This window comes from Cricetulus griseus (genome assembly GCF_003668045.3).
Source record: "Cricetulus griseus strain 17A/GY chromosome 1 unlocalized genomic scaffold, alternate assembly CriGri-PICRH-1.0 chr1_0, whole genome shotgun sequence".
Lineage (NCBI taxonomy): Eukaryota > Metazoa > Chordata > Mammalia > Rodentia > Cricetidae > Cricetulus > Cricetulus griseus.
This window is the reverse complement of record NW_023276806.1, coordinates 34916587-34938440: the sequence shown is the minus strand read 5'-3', so window position 1 is coordinate 34938440 and position 21854 is coordinate 34916587. Positions and strand designations below refer to the sequence as shown.

General features: G+C 39.2%; 1 protein-coding gene across 1 annotated transcript in view; it reads right to left on the bottom strand.

The window, feature by feature from the left end:
• LOC100758983 (bifunctional heparan sulfate N-deacetylase/N-sulfotransferase 3) overlaps positions 1 to 21854 on the bottom strand; it is a 138959-nt gene that overhangs the window by 54166 nt on the left and 62939 nt on the right. The window contains exons 4-5 of the mRNA XM_027395659.2: positions 17942 to 18127; positions 13339 to 13467 (exon numbers count right to left, since the gene is read on the bottom strand). Of these exons, the coding sequence (XP_027251460.1) occupies positions 13339 to 13467; positions 17942 to 18127 (315 nt within the window). The remainder of the gene's footprint in view (positions 1 to 13338; positions 13468 to 17941; positions 18128 to 21854) is intronic.

The window sequence follows — 21854 nt, the reverse complement described above, 5'->3', positions numbered from 1 at the left end:
GGATGCAGAGGTCATGAGGGAGCAGAAAGGTTGAGTCAGGTGAAGAATAGAAGAAAGGATATGTGATAGGTAGGGTTTTAGTTGGGGGGGGTGGTAGGGGAGGAAGGGAGGGAGAAGGGAACTGGGATTGTCATGTAATTCAATCGTGTTTGTAACTCAAATAAAAAAAAAAATTCCCTTCAACCAGCAAAATTGACTCTTTGCTCATTTGTTTCCCCATTGCTGTCAGAGAAGGCATTTTTTATGTTGTGCAGTTTAAACAGTATTCTCTAATTACATATATCTTTCACACTTTTGTTTCCCAATTTCTATATTATAACAAGTGATGCACGCACTGTCATCCCAGGGTGAGGGTACTCTGAGTACTCACTGGCGAGTGAGTGACCTGCTTTCTTATTGCTGACCAGCTCTCAACCAGAAGAACCCCTTTTACACTTTTTGTGAGGAAGTTTATTTCACTTTATTTGGGAATGTATTTTTTTTTTTTTTTGTATTTTGAAGTATCCTTCATTTTTGAAGGGCAGCTTCGCGTGCCTGTTTTTTTTTTTTCTTTCACTCAGCACTTTGAATAGACATCCTCTGCTCTCTTCTGCCTGGAAGGTTTCTGTGGAGAAATATGCTCCTAGCTTTAGGAAGGCTCTCTTTAATGCAGGGATTGTTTTTTCTTCTACAACTTTCAAAATCCTTCTTCATTTCTGACATTTTGATCCTAACATATGCTGCTACGAAACTCCAGTTTTTGCTGGAGTTTGTAGTCTTCTTGTGTCTTGGTATCTATTCCCCTTTCAGATTTGGGAAAGTGTTGGTTGTTATTTCTTCAAATGAGTTTTATTTCTTCTTTCTCTCTCCAATTATCCATTAACTGTTTGAAGTCTTGCCCTTAGGTCATCTTTTCTTATTGACCACTTTTATCTTCCTGACTGAATACACTACTCTACTTTGATTATGGTATTGCCTTCTGTTGTTTCAGAGATTTGAAGCCGCAGTGGTCTGTAAATATTAAGTGGATGATCCCAGAAGCAAACAATCCATAAGCTGTAAGTCTAAGTAGCACAATGGGCTCTCCTGTTCCATCCTGTCTGCGCATCTTCGTCAGGGCATCCATCTATGTTATCTATCCATCTGTTAGATAAGTGGCTGGTAATCGATCACAGCATTCGTTGTATTTTAAGGACTGTGTTCTGTGGCCTTTATTTTACCTGACAATGAACTCAAAGCACCAGGTAATGATGCCAGTAATTTTGTTAACAAGAGGCCATAGACACTTCCTTTAAGTGAAAACAGAAAGCTCTCCCTTAGGAAAGACAAAAATCATGTGTTAAAATTGGTAAGACATATAAGCTCCAATCTTATATCCATGACATTCTAAGGAAACAAAAACAAATTCATGCTGTTTTTGGTGTTGTTCTTTAAATTTCACATTTTATAAGTTTTGTGCAGGATAAATTATTAATAAAGAAGGGAAAGGCATTGGGTTTGTACATTATTTACAGCATTTACAGGTGACATGTACAATCTTCAGTTTTGGGCTTGTGAAGAGTTTTGTGTGTCTCTTCATGGATAAGAGGTAAAGGGATGCTGTGATTTCAAATAGCATAGATCAGTTCTAGTCTTCCCTCTGCTTCATCATGTAGCTATTGAACTCCTCCAGTGAGTTACTCGGTTTAGTTGCTGCATTCTTTAGCTCCAATATTTTTATTTGGTTCTTTAAAAATATTTTTCAACATTTTGAAACTTTGATACTATTTAAGGCCCTTTGCTCTTGAGTTTGGTCACTATCTCTATGATAGTTATTGTGTATTTCCTGCAGGTAATTCTGCAGACATTTTTAGGGTATGTTTCTTGAAATTTATTCTGATTTTTTTGGCCATTTTTTTTTGTTTCTTCAGGCACATTATTACTGGGTGTTAAGATGAACAAAATCCCCTTCCTGTATCTTGAATATCAGCTGGGCTAGATATTTGAAAGACCTCTAAAACTTTTATGTGGATATTTCCCCTTTCTTCCTCGTTAGCTTATTCTCTCTCTCTCTCTCTCTCTCTCTCTCTCTCTCTCTCTCTCTCTCTCTCTCTGTGTGTGTGTGTGTGTGTGTGTGTGTGTGTGTTGTGTGTGTGTGTGTATGTTTTCGAATGGGCATATGTGTATATGTGTGGAGGTCAGAGGTTTATAACTGGTGTCCTTCTCAAGTAAACTCCACTTTCGTTGTTTAGAGACAGGTCTCTCACTGAAACTGGAGCTCCCTGACAGCTAGACAAGTAGGTCAGTTAGAGTTTCTATTGCTGTGACAAATCACCATGACAAAAAAATAAGTTGGGGAGGAAAGGGTTTATTTGGCTTACATGTCAGCATTGCTGTCCATCACTGAAGGAAGTCAGGATAGGAATGCAAACAGGGCAGAAACATGGAGGCAGGAGCTGATGCTGCCACACGGAGAGGTGCTGCTTACTGGCTTTCTCCTTGTGGCTTGCTTTGCCTGCTTTCTTATAGAACCCAGGGCCACCAACCCAAGGATGGTACCACCCATAATGGGCTAGGTCCTCCCTGAACAGTCACTAATTAAGAAAACACACAACAGACTTACCTACAGCTGGATGTTATGGAGGCATTTTCTCAACTGGGGATCTCTTCCCTCTGAGGACATAAGTTGACATAAAACTAGCCAACTCAGTCACTGAGATCCAGAGAGCCTCCTGTTTCTGCTCCTCAGGTGTTATGGTATGAGCACATGTCCCTATGTCCTGATTTTTATGCAGTTTCTGGGAACATGAACTCAAACCCTCACACTTGTGAGGCAGACACTTTACTAAGCCACTACCCCAGGCCAGATTTTTTAAACTGAATTTTAAGTAAGTAATTTTAAGTAATTTTAAGTTTCCAATTACAAGGAGTTTTTAGCTTACTCCTCCGTCCCCCCCCCCCAGTTTGTAACCCCTTGCTCCCTTTAAAATCCTCCTGCATGGTTCCTGCAGCTACTGCATGCTCCGAAGAAACCTTTTGTTCTCAATAGCCTCATGTTTTAGGTATTTTCCAGTTCAGCTGGTGTTTTAAAACAGGCGAGGTAGGAGACATCTGAGCCAGCTCCAGAAGGCCAAAAGGTTGTGCACAGGCTACCTCTTTTCCTGCTCACTCTTTGCAATACTTTTTTCAGTTAGATTTAGGCAAGACAGAAATCAGGTCAACAGGTGGCCTCCCAAAGTCTGAATGTTGGATCTGTATTTAGTCTTCTCTTTCTCTCTCCAAGGAGAAGCTAGGAGCTAGGAGTTTTCTGCCACTTGTAGTCGAAAGTAAGATGGATGCCAAATGAGTTCTGTGGTGTCACCTGCTACCTTCATGCCACCTGGGGTCCAGCAATCTCTTTCATTGTTCCTGGATTTCTCACAAAGGGGATTGGTTTACACATGTTGAGCTGATGTCTTCATAGGAGGCAGGAGGGTCCAGCACGTCTTATTTTGGCACCTTTCCTGCTGTGTAGTCTTTTTCATGTTGCATCTCATTAGGAGGTGGGTGTGGTCACATTGCATTGCTGAACTGTTCCTTCAATGTTGATGCTGTTTGATCATTCTGCTAATAGAAACTGCCAGTGTTAGCCACTATGAGGGGGTCACTTTTCCTTTTGTAATTAACATGCAATCTCTGGGATGAAGCTTCATGACCATACACACACTATTTCTCAACCACATTTCTTCCAGTGGTTCTACCAATTACTGATTCTTATCTAAATCAGTTGTCCTTTGTTCATTGTGGTGATTTGCTGGTCTCACCACTCCTTGTGCATTGATCATATATAACACACCCATTTTTTGCCATATTTTCAGTATGTCTGCAATATTACTTGTTGATGTTGAAACCACATAAAATTTGGTCATTAAGAGCCTCTTATAGCTGACTTTTGTCCTAATTAAAAAAACACTATTTTATGAGTGATCACTGTATCATCATCATCACTGATACAAGATATTCCAGACTCACTTTGTATTTTCCAGATACCTAACTTGGAATAAGCCTTTACTTCAAAAGGCTGTTACTTTTGAGGAGAATTGACATTTAGTTGTTGTTGCTGGTTTTTTTTTTTTTTTTTTTTTTTGGTTTTTCGAGACAAGGTTTCTCTGTGTAGCTTTGGAGCCTATCCTGGCACTCGCTCTGGAGACCAGGCTGGCCTCGAACTCACAGAGATCCTCCTGCCTCTGCCTCCTGAGTGCTGGGATTAAAAAAAAAAAGACGTGCTCCACCAACGCCTGGCGACATTTAGTTTAACGTGGGGACTTGTAGAACTCCTTACCACTGGATTCCATTGATGCCGTGTGACTCTGGTTACCTGGATGCCACTGAGAATCAGGTAACTCTGGTACACAAGTCTGGAATCTTTGTTCCTATTTATCTCCTTATATCAAAATCAAGTACCCTGAGTAACCTTTCTCTCCCTTTCTACAGTTCCCCATAGCACTGTTTTAATCATTCATTGTCCCAGACAGTACATAAAAGCTTCCATAATTCTAGTAAAAGAATACAACAAAAAAATACTTTACAGGTTGAAAATTTCCATTCAGAATCTTACCCTTTTATCTTACTGAATGTATGTAGCCCCAGTGCTTGCTCAGAATCATTTAAACTATTTTTCTATAGCATGTGAAGAGATTGTAACATTCCAAGCAGGTTACTTGCTCATTGCTTTCCCCTCACACTTTTTCATTTATTATTTCATTTCAAAATCAAAGCTGTGTTCACTGAAACACTTCTCCTGTCTGTCTCACCTCAGCTCCTGCAGGTGACTGTGCGGTTTTTCATTGATGCACTCTTCCTGTATTTCCTTTCCTTCATCCAATTTGATGAATGTGTGTAACTTTTAAACTCTATTATGGGAGTCAGGGTGCACTGAGAACTGTTTCTCTTCTCTATTTCTCTTTGTGTGTGTGTGTGTGTGTGTGTGTGTGTGTGAAGAATTGAACATAATCTCTATTTTTAAGTGAATACTAATTTGTGTAGCTGTAACAAAGATGATTTAACTAGTCTATAACAGATGGATATTCAAGTTTTTTCCACTATATAACTTTGATAATTATTACATATCCCAGTTATATGTGGAAAGTAGACACTTTAATACTTCTTTCTGAGAAATATGACTTCTAAAACCAAAACTGCTGCACCAAAGATTTTGTGTGTAATGTTTGCTGTGTGTCACTGGGACACCTGAAGGCCAGCTGTCACAGTCACTGGGACACATGTGGCCTGGCTTTCACAGTCACTGGGACACATGTGGCCTGGCATTCACAGTCCCTGGGACACATGTGGGCTGGCTTTCACAGTCACTGGGACACATGTGCCCTGGCTTTCACAGTCACTGGGACACACGTGGGCTAGCTTTCTAAGTTTTGCTAACAGAATTATTTGACATTACTTTAAAAAAATCTATAGAGAAAAGAAATGTTATTTCAAAATAACTTAATTTTGTGTTTTGTTATTTTGAGCAGAACTTAGCAACTTGTCATAAATTTGAAGGTTTTCCCAAAGGTCTCCTTACATGCTTTGCTGGGAGAGATAGAAGTACAATTATGCAGACCTGCCTGATCTCATAAAAAGTCTATGGTTAGATTTTCAAGACAGATTTTAATTTAGAACATTTGCTGGCAGGAGAAGATAATGATTTCTCATCCATGGCAAAGATACCATGTACCAAAAGTTTTATGACAGTTTGTAAACATAAAATAGAACAAAGCAAGGTCTTTTAAATCAAGAAGCTCACAGACTATGAGAAAATTAGTTACAGCACCACGGGAAAGCTGTGTTTACACCATGATTTCATAAGAAGGAGAAATCTAAACAAAACTAGAGTGTGTGGGAACTTTATAGAAAGGAGGCTCATGAGCTCAGATTTCTATCACTAGTTCATGAAGTCACAAAATAGTACTTTGTGTTCAGAGAGCTAAAAGACATGTGCAGAGATTATTTTTTTAAAAAGAGTCTAGAAAAATGAGAAGACACCCAAGATGATTTTGAGAAGACACTCAGTGTGACTTTGGGAAAGACACCCAATATAATTCCCATCCCCCAGGTGAAAGATGTTTCTGCTTTGCTGAAGATTATGGGGCACATTCAAGGATTAACCAAGACATAACAATATTCATTTCTTTGATCAGTTGAACACTTGCACTTGTTTGGGATGTGAGAGTCCCAGAAAGGGAGCAAGATGCTGCTGATTTATGTTGGTATTTCTGGCATCAATTCCAACAGCAACCTGTTTTAAAAAGTATAGTATCGATTTCACCATTCCCTGACTCTTGGGTGGTGCACAATAACATTTTTGATTTCTCCAGGGTTCCTAATGTGTTCAGGTTAACACAAAGAATGCCACCTCCTGTCTCATGTTCCCTTTTGGAATGCACATCCTATAACTTCTGGAACAAACATAAAGCAAAACCCAGGACCATGACATGTCCACTGGGACACACTGAGACTTACATCAGGTTGAGTTGGTGGCATGACTGATTTGGATATGCTACCCTGAATTCTATTTCACTACACATTTGCGACAATTTCTTGTTAACTAATAGTTTGTCTTTTTGTTTTAGTTGTTTTAGTGTGTTTAAGTAAAACTACACAGGGATGTATCCTTTAATTGAACAAATCTGAGAGACAGAGTAGCCAATGAATTCCCTTTAACCTATTTACTGAAACTTTTTAGATTTCTTTTCTCTTTTTGTTTCCAAGACAGGGTTTCCCTGTGTAGCCCTGGTTGGCTTGGAACTTTCTCTGTAGACCAGGATGGCCTCAAACTCACAGAGACCAACCTCCTTGTGGCTCCCCAGTAGTGCTGGGATTAAAGGTGTGTGCCACCACTGCCTGACTTAGATATTTTAAACAATATGTAGCCTAATGACTTCTGCTTTTCTTTCTTTTCTTTTTTTTTTTTTCCCAAGACAGGGTTTCTCTGTATTGTTTTGGAGGTTGTCCTGGAACTCGCTCTGTAGACCAGGCTGGCCTCAAACTCACAGAGATCCACCTGCCTCTGCCTTCCGAGTGCTGGGATTAAAGGCGTACACCACCAACACCTGGCTGACTTCTGCTTTTCTTAAGCGTGAAAGCTGAAAGAGTGGATTATGTTTCCCTTGATTTTCTTAATTTCACAGTGTCAATTATTATATAACAGCATAGTCAGTAGTGAAAACACTAATGACAGCAAAACCAGAATTTCGTTGGAGGACAGGGAATGTGTGAAATATGACGTTTTGCCTTTACTGGCATAAGTATCTTATCAGTTTATAAGTAATGTCAATCAGATTTGCCATTCAAAGAAGGAACAACATAGATGTTTGTTTATAGTTTCTCCAAAGCCTCTGAGGCATCTTCCGCCAGTCATTACTTGTAATAGACTTACTCTAAAGCATGGGGAAAAATCAATGAAGAGATAGTTACCTTCTTCCAGATAATGGCCTGAAATTTCCAACCATTTATACGCTTCCCCACTGCCAGGTGGTTGAGGCACACTGAGAACTACTGTACACTTAGTATAAGGCCATTTCAGCTGCTGGAGAAGCAGCATGCTATCTTTGCAGATGCACTGAACTCGAATTCAGAAGGATGACATTCTCATCAGAATACTAACAGAGTGACCTTGAGCAGCTCAGGTCATCGCACTGGGGTTCCAGCTGGAAGTAAGGAGTTGAATTTGTTATCCTCTTGGTCCTTTCCTGCCTTAAGGGTTTGTTGTCACATGGCACAACACTTCTCCATCACTTGTGGGAACCTGCTAAGATACTCGTGCCAATTGAATTTCCCTCTGAATCTTACATTTCATTTCCTTGCAAGCAGAGAAACTGCCAGAATGTAGTTTTATGAAATCGGTGCTTGATATAATTCACATTTGGGTATGTCACAAGTAAGTCATGTCCCCAAACACAGCTTTTCACAAATTCAGCCAATCATTTAACAAAACATTTAGTGAGCTCTTACTGAATGCAAGGCACAGATCTAGACATAATGGGAAGCACAGAGGTGAACATTGCACAGATTGTTTTCTTACGAAATGGAAAAGATGAGCATGTAAATAAGCACACTACAGGGCAAGTGGTAAAGATAATGACAAGCCTTACAAATAGACAACAGGAACCCAGAAAATATTAATTATACTCTTGTGCACTAACAACACTAAATAACTGAAAATTTTACCCTTTAATACTGGAGAATTATTTGTTGTTTTAGTGTAACATTTATTGTGTGAGTGTTCCTAGTCTACTTGAGTATAAAACCACCTCAGTTAAGCACATGATAAATATCTGAGCCTTGATAAAACTCCCCTGAAAGTCCTAGTGCATTGTCTGAACCTTTTATCCAGGGCTCTTGGGCAGTGCTCCCCACTGGACAGTTAGGCAGTCACTTCTCACTGTCTAAGGCAGCAGTGATGGTTCATTTGTCACCTTTTCTATAATAGAGTGTTCTGTAGGACTAGATGACAAGGGAAAGAGTAACACTTCTCATCAGGAAAAACAAAGCAGTTTCCTTTTCAGTTGAATTTTACACATTGACATGCAAAATATAGTTTTCAAGATTTAATGTGACTTAATTTCTCTTCACGTGGACTATTGCCACGTGTACATTATGAGTGTGGAACTATCCCCAGATGCCAAGCAAGAGTGGTGCAAGTATGAGTCCTCTAGCAGGCCACACAGTCTTTTGGATGAATAAACAAAGCAAACACTGACTTTATTCTCAGTTGGAGAAATATTAATGACCCAATACTGCTGTGTATTTGCTAAACATACAGAGACTAGAATATCTGATCTGGTGACTTCAAATAAAAACAGTGAAGTAGGAAGGTGATATTCTTGCTCAATGATCTGCCCTAGTAACATGCAGATGTGTTCTGCCTAGGAAGGTGACATTGCTCACTGAGCTTTCCTAGTAACACGGAGACACAGTTCTGCCCAGATAAAGCAACTCCATTTCTCATGCCTAGGGATGTGGGTTAGGACAGATGAACTGGAAACTTAAAATGTATGGTTTCCCTTACTAGCTCATTTTGTATAAACATATATGCCATACATTATATAGGGATTTCTTGATTGAGGACAAATGTAATCATTATAACTCAATGTTTTTTGTCATTTCTACAAATTTTAATTTTTTAATATGCATGAGTGTTTTTCCTACATGTCCTTCTGTGTATCATACGTGCATGCCTGGTGCTTGTGGAGGCCAAAAGAGGGCATGAGATCCCTTGGAGCTGAAGTCACAACCAGTTGTGAACCACCAGGCAGGTGTTGGGAATCAAATGTAGGTTCTCTGGAAGAGGAGCCAGTGCTCTTAACCACTGTGCCATCTCTCTAGATCCTATATATTTTAATTTTCATAACCTATCTATATGCAATTCACATAGGTATCTTAAAGTAACTAGGAATTTTCTCATTATTTAAAAATATTTAAAATATCTATTATCTATCTATCATCTATCTTTCTTTTTATCTATCAATAATTATATATAGCATATGGCAGATTTGTTGAATTGTGACTTGATCAGGAATATTTGTATCTGAGAGCACCTAAAACTGTGCTTGTGGGTATGTAGTAAACAATGACTCTGGGGTATACACACACACACACACACACACACACACACACACACACACACACGTGTGGACACATATGTGTGGCCATAGGTTGATATTGGATGTTTTCCTCAGTTGATTGGCACATTATTTTTGAGATAGGGTCCCTTATTAATCTGGAGCTCACCAATTTGGCTAAACTGGCTGGACAGAGCTCTTTCTGTCTCTACCTCCCCAGTGCCAGAATTCCAGGTGCATGCCTGTGCACCTGGCTTTTTATGTGGGTGCTGGGAGTGGAACTCAGGTCTTCATGCTTTCATGAGAAGTTTTTTTGTTTAGCTGAGTCATCTCAGATTCTGAGGCATTTTTGCAACTGTCTCCAATGGTGCAACATAATGTAACCTAATTTCCTTTACCGTCGACCTGGAACAAACACAAATACTTCAGTGTCTGCTCTTTAGCCTGTGAACTCTAAAACCTGGTTCACCTCCACATTAGAGGGAGAAGTAAGATATTTTAAAGAGACATTGAACTTTTAGAGTGTTAAAAAATTTAAAAACTGTGAGAAATTAAAAAATTGAGCTGTGTTTTATGTTGAGATAGTAATATTATCATAAGATCTCAGGGAAAAACAAGAGAGAAATGGTGGTGGTTTGATAGTCATTTATTTGTGTGGCCAATGTTTTATCAAGCAACAGAAAGCAAGCTAGGACACAAAGGTGTAGGACTCTCTCTCTCTCTCTCTCTGTCTCTCTCTCTCTCTCTCTCTCTCTCTGTGTGTGTGTGTGTGTGTGTGTGTGTAGATGACTTAGCAATTCAGAGTACTTGTTGCTCTTTCAGAAGGCCAGGTATGATTCCCAGCACCCACATGGTTGCTTATAATTCTCCATGACTCCAATTCCAGGGTATCTAATGCTCTCTTAGGGTTTCCACATGTACTAGGTATGTATATGGTCCACAAACATATATGTAGGTAAAACATCCATGCACATAAAACAAAAGAAATTAATTTAACAAAATCTCAGCTAGAGAGTCCCTCTATAAGGGAAATGAGTAAAGCAGCATGCAATTTGAAGATGCCTTCATGGAGGAGCTGTGTAAAGAAACATAGACATAGACGGTCCCTTCTTGGGATTCAGCCTGCTTGGGTAGTATTCACCACCAACACAAGACGATGTTCATAAAACTATTTTGCATCTTGCTACCCCAGTGACAATATGTTCTTACGATCAACATATTATTTCCATAATAGAATCTTTACAGAAAGTGGATTTAAACACAAGTCATCAAAACATCTGCATTCATCTCATGTCAGAAGTGTCCTTCCTGGCCCGTGACACTGGAAATCACTGAAAGACAGCCAAGGTTTCCTCTCCTCTGTTGTGCTAGTCATCATTTTTCTTTTCTAATTGTGTTATATTCATTTGATTGACGCTTCTTTTTAGTCACGAGAAAAATACTTTGGTAGCAGTGTAACAGGTTATTCAATTTAAGTAGTTTTTATCCTTGCTGTTTTCTTTTCAAGTTTAACTCTAAAATGCACTTAATTGTAGCCACCTCTTACTCAACACTGGTGTTGTAACACCTTCAAGTGTTGATGCAATGATTAATATTTTAAAAGGTCTTTAACCACAGCCCTGACTGTATTTCCCCCTTTCATCAACTGTGATTTAATGCATTTTTCTAGGAAACAGCATCACTTAGTATTTTCAGATCATGTACATTTTCCTTGGAAATGATGGCACTTAGTATTTTCAGAAACTATCACCTTTAATTAAGACTATATTATTATGTGATCATCCAGCGGCCATCTCTCAAATCCAGTATAATTAAAATTTCCATCTTTCTTATAGCTAACACATACTATGATCTGATAAGGAGTTTTTCATTTCCATTCTGACCTAATAAAACATGTCACCTGCTAACTTCATACATGTGTCACTGAAGCTGGAGGTTTTGAAGCATGAACATAACTTTCTTTTACCATTTGATTTCAGGATGTATATTCCTGGGAAGCACTCCCCATTTCTGACTTTGGTATTCTAGGCAGACATCACTAATGACAGCACACATCCTTATGGCCAGAGTCTAAATGTCAACTTCAAAAGTGACTGTCTCCTCCAGGTTAAAAGAATCCCTACCCTCTACTGGACCTTGTGTACCAGATTAATCATCTCCAGTCAGATCACTGTCTGTCTCAGGGTACATGTCACAAGCTCCTAGTTAATTTGAACCAATTTTTGTTTACTGACAATAATTATCTTCAGAAAGTTTTCCAATCTAGAAAGAAAAATTTGTATGTCAGCATAAATTGGCACCAAGATCAGCATATCCTTTGTTGTTATAATTTTTTGGATTAAAATTTTTGCTTATACTCCTGTCCTACTTATCAGATAATAGGCAAAAAATTAAGTTCACTATAAATGGGTGACTGATTTTTAAATTTCTTCTGTGCTGAGTGGAGATTATTTGGTTCACAAAGTTCAGAGATAATAATACCAGGAGAATTTCAAATACCAAATCACCAATGGCTAGATAGTCACGCAGACTGGTTCCCATTGCATCACTCAATCAGAATCTTGTAAAATGCAGATTCAAGGGTCTGAAATCCATTGGTGAAGTTGTTAGAATTTCACAGGTCATTATAAAATCTGTTCACAATCACACACTGGCCAACTTCCCTTTCCCTGTACAATACTGGTTAAATTGAGAAAAAAAGGAAGAAATCCATACAGTGTAATTCAAAATACAGGTAATTTAAAATAAGGGGGTAATTTGTGGAGTTGTAAATCAGAAATATCTGTTTGGGGAGGGCTCAGAAATTTGATGACCTTCCTAAAGGCTGAAAGTTACAAAGTGTCCTGAGGTGTGAACTCATGCAGATGTTACCAAAGACTGAGTTACCTTTTCATCTATCTCATTTTCTAGCTGTTAAAATATAGATCTGCTGTTGAATAGAGTAGATGATGAAAAATACTTGCAGTTTTATTTATAGATCCTGTTAAAAGTAAGGTCAAGCTGAGACTCTTTTAAATTTTGCTGTTTATTTCTATCTTACCCAACTTTTCTCCTGATAAGAAAAAATTTGTATTTGGAGATAATTGCATTTTTCATCTTGAATATTGTTAAAGCCATGGGTAAATCCATATATTTGAAAATAAATTTATCTCTATTTTTTTCTGTTCTCTTTCATGGAAGAAAATCACTAACAGCCTTTCCTTTCTGCAGCTCACTTTAATAGTTTTTCTTTCACCCCATGATTTTATGACACTCAGCTCCGGGAAAATGAATTCACCAGTGGCTCACTGCATTGCTGATACACTAGCATAAAGATATGAAGGAGAAAGAGCAGCTCACCATTCCCCAGAGATGCTCTGTGACCCAGCAGGGCAGAGCTGAGTATGGATGGAAAACAAGAGTGACAGTTGGTTACCCAACTCCTGTCTTTGTACTTACAAAATCTGTGCTTTCTTGTCTCAGGGAGGAGAGATGAGATGAGATGAGGGATGGGACAGTGAGGAGGATGGGAAAGAGAGAAAAGGGAAGAAACAAAGAGGAAGAGAGTATAGCGAGAGAAGGATGGGCCAGAGGACAGAGAGGCAGAGGTGGGAGGGGGAAAGGAGAAAGAGGGAAGATGAGGGAAAGAAGGAGGAGAGGAGATGGTTTCATTTTCCATAGCAGCAAGCTTCATGCTATTTGATTCATAACTACCCAGTTCCCTATTTCCTCCTCAAGGTAATTTTTATGCAGCTTGTCATTTTAAACATCATTTGTTTGAAGAATGACTCCAAGTACTTACTGGGTTGAGAACAACAGTGAAAAAGAGCTCCCCTCCATGAATACTCTTGTCCAGTTCCTTGGGGCCTCCTGGATATTCCTTGTAGAAAATTGTGTGAGTGAAGAGCCCACAGGTTTGTCTTGGAAGAACCTGAAGGAAAGATGGCCATGTCAGGAGAAAGCTCTAGTTACCTCTACCAAGTCTTAACTTGTTTTTCTTCATGGAAGAGGATATAAATAAAGGTGGTACATATTGAACTCTATCTAGGACCTGGAAGAACCCTCCACTGTGGGGAATGAAAAGATTGCATGAAGAAGAAGGGGCAGCAAGGGAAGTTAAAGAAGTCATTAAAACTGAAAATAGACTTGGAATTATTTTAGCCATTTTTCTATTTTAAGTCTCAGAGTCAGTGCTTTTATTATGGAGTCTAATGTGTCTTAGAAATAAATCTTTTTTATAAATCTTAAGAAATAAAATTTTAAGTAAGACTTTAAAGTACTCCAATTGTGTATGACCCTCATTGGTAAAGTGTGAATAAGTCCCTTTGCTACACATTTGGAAATGAAGTCAGCTATTCACGTGGTACTTCTTAGGAAGTGGCATTTTAGATAGAATACACATTTGAAAACAAATCAGTTTCTGCTCTGGTGGGAAAATACTGCAGCAAGGGGCCCCAAAGTCCAAGGGTGAAGGCTGCCAGACCCCAAAGTAAGAGTGCATCTGTTTAGTTGTTAGCTTTAGAAAGTGTCACAAACAAGATGACAAACTGTCACTTATCAAAAGGTGTTTTCATTCTTTGCTTCTAATGTCCACATTTGTGATGAGGTCTTTTCCGGGCCTAAGTCCAGATTTCCTGATTACATGAAAGCACAATTATAAAAGAAGTTGTGCAAGATTTGCTGTTTTCAGCTAAGTCACATAATGAGACTCACAGTGTCCTGTGCTTGCCATACTTGAAGACACAGAAAATCAAAATGTATATTTAGCAAGTCAAGACTTCTTCAGCACAATGTATTCAGCCATTCTGCTCACTGCTTTAAGGAAACAAATTGTCATCTTATCGCTTTATCTCAAAACACTTTAGCTCAATGACTGCTTTGTAAAAATCACCTGTTCAAGACGTCCACGTTTTCAGCTTTCTATGTATTTGCAACTTCTTTTCCAGTGGTCTGAACAGCACTGTGTGAGAATTTACTCTAGTCCTTAGAAGTATTCACAGGAAATATAACTCTAAGCTCAATTAATGCACTGGGTATTTCTGAGTCAATCAAGACTCTATACATCTCACTTATTTTGATAAAACATATACAGTGAAAAGATACTTTACCTTAGATTGGTTAAAGTATTTCAGTTTAAATCCAAGGCTTATTAGCTCAGGGTTGTTAATGCCTGAAAGCAGCATAAACTGTTATAATGCTATGCACCACAACCAAAAAATTTCAACTTTATCAGATATGTTTACTATCAATAACTGGACATGTAATTTCATTAAATTAAAGCTATTTACAATCTTTACTCAAGAATGGCAAATAGTTGTTCTAAATTCTATGCTGGTTCATGTAAAACAGAAGTGTGTGTGTATGTGTGTGTGTGTTCTATGTCAAGAGGACATAAAATTTACCAGGTATATGGTCAAAATAAATTTATGGAATTCTTGGAAAATTAATAAAAATATTACTAACAATATATCAGGGTAAACAGAAAATGACTGCATGTAGTTAAATGTCAGGCTCCTGCTACATTTTAAAAGGGTATGATTTCAAATAAAGCACTTTTAGGATTTATTTTGTTTGTCTTGCATAGAAAATCACAGCATACATGCAGGGCTGTCCAGGAAGCTAGCTTGCCCAGGTTGTTTGGCTAAGTGGAGACAACTGTGAAGAAAATTGAATGCTGTCTTTTTCCTAAATTACGCGAGTTTGAAAGGAGTCAAAGGGAGGCCTTTACTCTATGAATCTTAGGGCCTTGGTGGGCCACTATGGGAGGCTAGGCACTCAAGCAGGAGCCGGACCAGGGTCCTCTTCCATTGTCTTGATTCTAAATGCAGCTGTAGAGTGATGAACACATTTCCTGAAACAACTCTTATAATACAGAAGGAATGAGAAACTTAAGGTATTTTAATAAGAACTTTCCTTCAGAGAAGGGTGGGTAGTGTAACACTGTGAAATTCAAACTTGGAAACTGTAATCTTTGTAGTTGCTGACTGTTCTTGGGAAATGGTGAAACCTCAGTCAATACATCTCAAGGCACACCAATATAATGCCTAGAAAGACTTCATACAGGCAACTCTGCTAACAGTGAAGTGGCCAGTGAAGGCCATTGTGTGTGTGTGTGTGTGTGTGTGTGTGTGTGTGTGTGTGTGTGTGTGTGTGTGTGTGTATGTGTTATAGTTAGACTGGTGAGAGCCCCTACCCCTGGGTACCCGTTACACACAGTATGTAGATGGAGTGTGAATCTTGTTGTTCAGAAGCCTCTGGGTCTCTTCAGACAGTCTCATTTAACAACTGGGTTCAGAGTTCAGAACATAGTTTTCTATTCATTCCTTATGTGCGAGGATAAAAAGTTTCCAATAAATAGACTTTGTGTCCTCAGGGAACACATGAATTCAGAGGAGAGTAAGAAAACTGTACGTCTTTTTGAGAACCACGGCACTTCAGAGTTATGTAACCAAGTTAAAATGAAAGTTAGATGGGGTAGTCATTCACACTGAGCAGAGTGTTCCCTGCTGGGCAGGGGAAGACAGAAATGCAGGTGTGGTGCTGAGCATCTCCTGTCTGTAAAAGATGCATTAAAGAGCGTGGGAACAGCAGAGACTCGCAAGGTTAGAAAGGTCGGGAGGAGTCAAGGGCCATCACTGCCTACTGGCTAGCCCTCATTGAAGGATGGGCAGAAGGTGAAAACTGACCAAGTGGGAGCTTGTACCACAGTCAACATGAAAACCAAGCAGTGAATTAAGAGAGTGGCTGCCACACAGCAAATGAAAAGATACTCTAAAGCGATTATTGTGGGAACCCAGAGAAGGCTTGGAAGTCCTAGCAGGAATTTTGAATTATATAACTGAACTAGTGACAGCAGGATCAATGATGCCTTGTAAGGAAAAATACCTTTACGTCTTTTGATTTTAATTCGTGGATGATTTCATTTCAGTTAGAAGATACGGGTCTGGTACATGATTTAGGGTTCATGCTCAGTCCCTAGCTCTTTCCTTCTCATCTCTTTCAGGAGGGCATCCAGCTCTGCAGCTCATCTTGTGAGTCTATCTGGATGACTTCTGGTGATATCCTATCTCTCTTCCTGCATAACCTACAGCCTGATGAACATTTTTCATCTGGAAGTTCTCATGCAGGAGCCCACGAATCAAATTCACACAAAAACAGAACGACAGGGACAGTTGTGTCAAAGCAGGAAATCCACCTGAGCTTTGGTTACCTGCAATAGTCATGCATTTGCAACACAGGCAAAATACAGTTTAGGAGGTATGGGAAATGAAGTCCTTTGGGCAGAACAGGACAGAACCATGCTGAATATGTCTCCAGAGACCGAAGTTCACCACTATAGGGCTGCCTACCATATCACAATGGCAAAAGAGCACCAAATGCTTTTTAAATTATGACCATGGACAGGCTTTTAGAACTCTCTCATCAGAAAGCTGGCTGAATGAGGCATGATAAATTTACTTTGAACACCAGGGAAGGGAAAGCTGGGAGAAGAATGTGGCCATGATACCCTCATCTAGCATTTACAGCATTTTTCTTGTTGAGGGACACACTGAGATGGGGGTTGACCCAAGTTAAATGCCATCATCCACTTGACTTTTGTAGACATTAGAAAACTGTGTGAAAGGAAGTCAGCTGCACCTGCTCTAGGGGGTAGATATCTGTTCACGCACATCCTTTTGACCCAGCGCTCTGGGGCGCATCAGCTTCCTGACTGTTTCTTCACAGTGTGTGGGTCTCAATCAGAGACCATTCCTACCTTCACTAATACTTTCTTTAGGTTGTCTGACTTGGGAAAAAATAGTGTTCAGTGACTGTGAGAGGGCTCATGCTGTCTTAGGGAGCCACATATTCTGATACCAATGATGGTTTTCTAATAGTGCAGAAAACACAACAAGATGGAGACACTCTGGAATAGTGACTTAACTCATGTCACCTTCCATTTGTTCTCTGGCACCTGGAGACAAGTCATGACCTCACACGTGGCCTCTTGCTGCACTCACTGTAGTGTTTTGGGGGACCTGACCTGGTAAAGAGGCGAAACTTGACCAGTTTATAAAAGGGCAGGATGGTGACTACAGAGAGCTGCCACATGACTGTTGTAAGAAATGGTAGTCTAAAATTATTTCTAACTTTGATGTAATGTTTTCTTAGTATTTTTACACCAGTGATTGCTTGCCAGCAGGAGTGACAGGAAAAGAAGCTTTTTATTTTATTTTTTCGAGTTCTATTGAACAGGAAGACGTGGCTATCATTAGAACGCCTTCCTTAGGTATAACAACACTCTTCACATAGCACACCCTCTCTTGAGTCACACTCTTAACACTTGGCTCTCCTTTTTCTCTGTCTGTGCGTGTGTGCTGTCATCCAGAAGAACCAGCCAAACCCTACCCATGCCAGAAGCTCACCATGATGTTTTTGTGGATGAAGCCTCTCCGATACCTAGCTGGTTTCAGATGAGGATATTCTTCAGTGCTGGTGATTTTAATATTCCAAACCTTCTTCCAGGCCTCATAAAGCTGTACATGTACAGGGTAGACGCCCGAGTGGTGAGGGGACACTGCGTAGCCCATGTCGGTAGGAATGCCATGCTCCTAAAACCAAGCAAACTCTCATTAGAATATGGGAAGAAGGTTTGTCCTTTGTTCCTCCTCCTCTCTTGAGTCTCACTACATAGTTTAACTCCAAACTTACTGTGAATTCACAGTGATCCTCTTGCCTCAGACTTCCAAGTGCTAGGATTACAGGCATGTACTGCCATGCCTGGCTCTGAAGATTTGTCTTGATTATAGTTTTGTTTTAGTGTTTTGAAATGTACTATAAATACACACATTTAAATCCATCATTAGTTACTGTTTGGTGGAATTAAAATGATATCTATTAAGACCATCAGAATTCTTGAAGTTGGATAGCCATTGGCCAACCTTTTTATTGTGTTGGTAACTGAGAGGTCGTAGGTTGGACAAAACACTGCACTCCACTTAACACATTCTTGGCCACCTGTTCATTCCATTGACCATAATTTCAAAAAAAATTAATGACAAACACCTTCTATAAACAATATTCAGTCCATTCCATTGGACACAAAGAGTGACAGACCTTCCAGGTTTAACTGGCCTGCTCAAAGGATATTGTTGTGTCTGCTGTGCTTCCTACCAAGGTTGCTACATTTCTACTGGGGCCTCAGCATGAATGGCAGTAACACTACTGAATCTCAGTAGACACACACAGACTTGATTGCAAACTGTAGAAAGGTTTTATAGAGCTTTTCTTTTTTAAAGTAGAAATCATCATTCAAGCAGAAGGTATTCAAAGAGACAATCTGGGAATTTATAAGACTTTTAAATTAAACTTTCATACCTTTGATACCTTCCAAACTACATATGCACAATGTATACTGAGGAAGTGACTCCTGATGGGTCAAGGTGTTCCTTATCTTTTGGTCCTGTCCAGATCCTGCCAAATCCCAGTGAATGCTAGCTTATTTTGGAGAAGATCTGGACAAACTCAGAATCACTGTAATTGTTCTCAGTTTCAGGTGGCCCATGAATCCTCATCTATTACTCTTGCTATAGAGATGGTTTCCCCAGACACGAGGTGTGAAATCAGTCTTTTAGAAGAACACCCACGGTTTTAATATGGACAGATATTTTTCCTCAATGATTTGTTTTGCTTTCTGTTTGTATTTTTCAATTGCTTCGCAACTTTTAAGGATTCCACTGAAATAATCTTCCTTTGAATTAGTCATGGTTTTCTTCACACCAAAGAGTAATTTCACACAGAGAATCATAGTATCAGGTTGTCAAGTAGACTGCCTTGCAGAAGTATGCTACAAATGGACACAGAAGGCAAAGAGAATATGGTCAGCTTTGTTTCTCGACCCAGAGAATATAAAAAAGGGGAGGGACGCAATGTAACATCAGTACACAAGAAAGCTGGCTGCCAGGCATTACCAACTCTCAGTGAGGGGCTCATTATATCCCTAAGTTCACTTGCTTTCAGGAACTTTATTCACTATTCAAAACTCCTATCAGTTTTCTCTAGTAAGGGTGCTTGAACTGAGAGCTACCCAGTGCTATTGAGAGAAACGAGATGGGGCAAGGAGCACACAAGAGGCAGACTGAAGAATGACTGGGAAGGATTGACAAGTTTTCTTTTATCTTCAACCTCTGCAGACATTTCAATACCTATGCAATCATCATCATATACTTGAGGACTTCACTAAAATAGAATAAAATATCCCCTTGCTTCCCTCCGAAGTTTTAAATAATTCACATTGAGTCATTTTTTTTTCTATGAAGAATTGTGTACCAATATGTAATTTTGTTAGAAAAGGGCGCTAAAGTATCAGTCTCAAATGGTTGAAGAACAAGGTGAAACTTAGGTCAGACAAAAAGATGGATTGCCATCAAAAGGAACCATTACATGTTAAGAACATCTTGGAGCACTTTGTGGAGAAGCAATCCACAACAGTCAGGTTGTATTACAACACCCAGAGATTCACAAGCAATGATGTTGATCAAAAAGTCAAGGTGGTGTTTTTCAATGCCTGCTAAGGACTCTTGGGATTCCAGGAAACTGTATGTCTAACAAAAAGATGATTTAACATATAAAGGACATTTCCTTCCTTCGAATTCTTGAAGAATGTTTGACTACCATGGTGTATGCAGACTTTGTTTATTTGCTAGCTTTAGTTATTAGTATTTCACCTTTTCTTTGCAGTTGGGTACAGTGATGGGGGCATTTCACACACATTTACTATCTTACATTTGGGAGAAAAACTAACTACATGTAATCCCTAGACCCGTTTTCTAGCCTTTTGCACAGAAGGTTACATATCTCAAAGTGTTGAGATATCATTAATTCATATGTGGGGCACATTTAAAATTTTTCTTGTATCATGGCACACTCAGGAAGTACTGCTGAACATTACTACCTCATGTCCAATGGTCTTGTGTGCAGTGATCTTAACACACAACTTAACCAGGAAACTACCATAGTTCTCAACCTTCATTTGTTGATTGATTAATTACTAAAAGATACAATCTCCTTTTCTCTACCTCTGCTGTGGATTTGGGGATATCTCATCCTTCCTTCCTTCCTTCCTTCCTTCCTTCCTTCCTTCCTTCCTTCCTTCCTTTTTTGTGGGCCATTTTCTTTTGACCTGTCCAAATGCAACCATTTCACAAAGCTCTCTGGTAGAGTAGGTCCCTTTGAAATGATTTTACATAGAGGCTATCTAAACATGTCTTACCAATATGCACCAGTGCTCTTAAATATAGCCCATTATAATGGCCTATGAATACTGCAACTAGTACAAATCTTAAATGTGCCTAGTCTTTTCTAAGTTTACCACAGTGGCCCAGTACACTGCCACTTATGGCCATTTGGTATAGGTTTCTAATATTCTATCCATTTTTTCCCTGACTTGCCTTCTTCCAAACTATACCCCATATAGTAAGTAGCTCAAGGAAATATTTGACAGACTCAAATATGATCATATGACTTTCCATTTAAAATTTTCCAGGCATTCCCCTTGCACTTAAATACAAAATTATAACCTGATCATGATCTCTGCATTATATAGCCCTTGCTTCTTAAATTGAGCCTTACAATGTTCACTCTTTATCTCCTTTTTCATCATGTTAACCTTTCCCAAAATTCACCCAACACTTTTTCTATCCCAGTATCATCCTATTCTAAGTCTCTCTCTCTCTTTTTTTTTTCCTTTTTGAGACAGGGTCTGTATATATATAGCTTTGGCTGACCTGAATCTTACTATGTAGACGAGGGTGGCCTCAAACTCATAGGTCTGCCTGCCTCTGCCTCTGAGTGCTGGGGATGGATACGTACGCCTCTATACCCAGCTTCTCACACTTACTTCTGAGTAAATCTACAGAATAGACTTGCGTACAAGAAATACTGCTGCAATAGTGGCACAAATGTTATGAGATGAATCAACCAACCTCTTTGTGATTGTATTTAAGATCCATTCCATGAGGTTGAACCCACATGGTATTGCTAAAATACCCAAGAATCTGAAAATAGATAAGTCCTGGACTCAGGGGGAAAGGCTACTACTATTAGCTGCTAAAGAAACCTAGCAACGAGTTCTAGTGACTTGTCTTTGTTTCTTATGGTGACACAGCAACGTTTTGTAAATATTTGTTTCTTTGTGCCTCTCCTACATTAAGCAATGACTCTAAGAAGTCCTGGTTCTGTTTTATTCACCACTGTCAGCTCATTGTCTTACTAACTGCAAACAAGAGACAAACATCTGTGAACAAGTGAGAACATGACGCTGACACTGACCATTTCTTT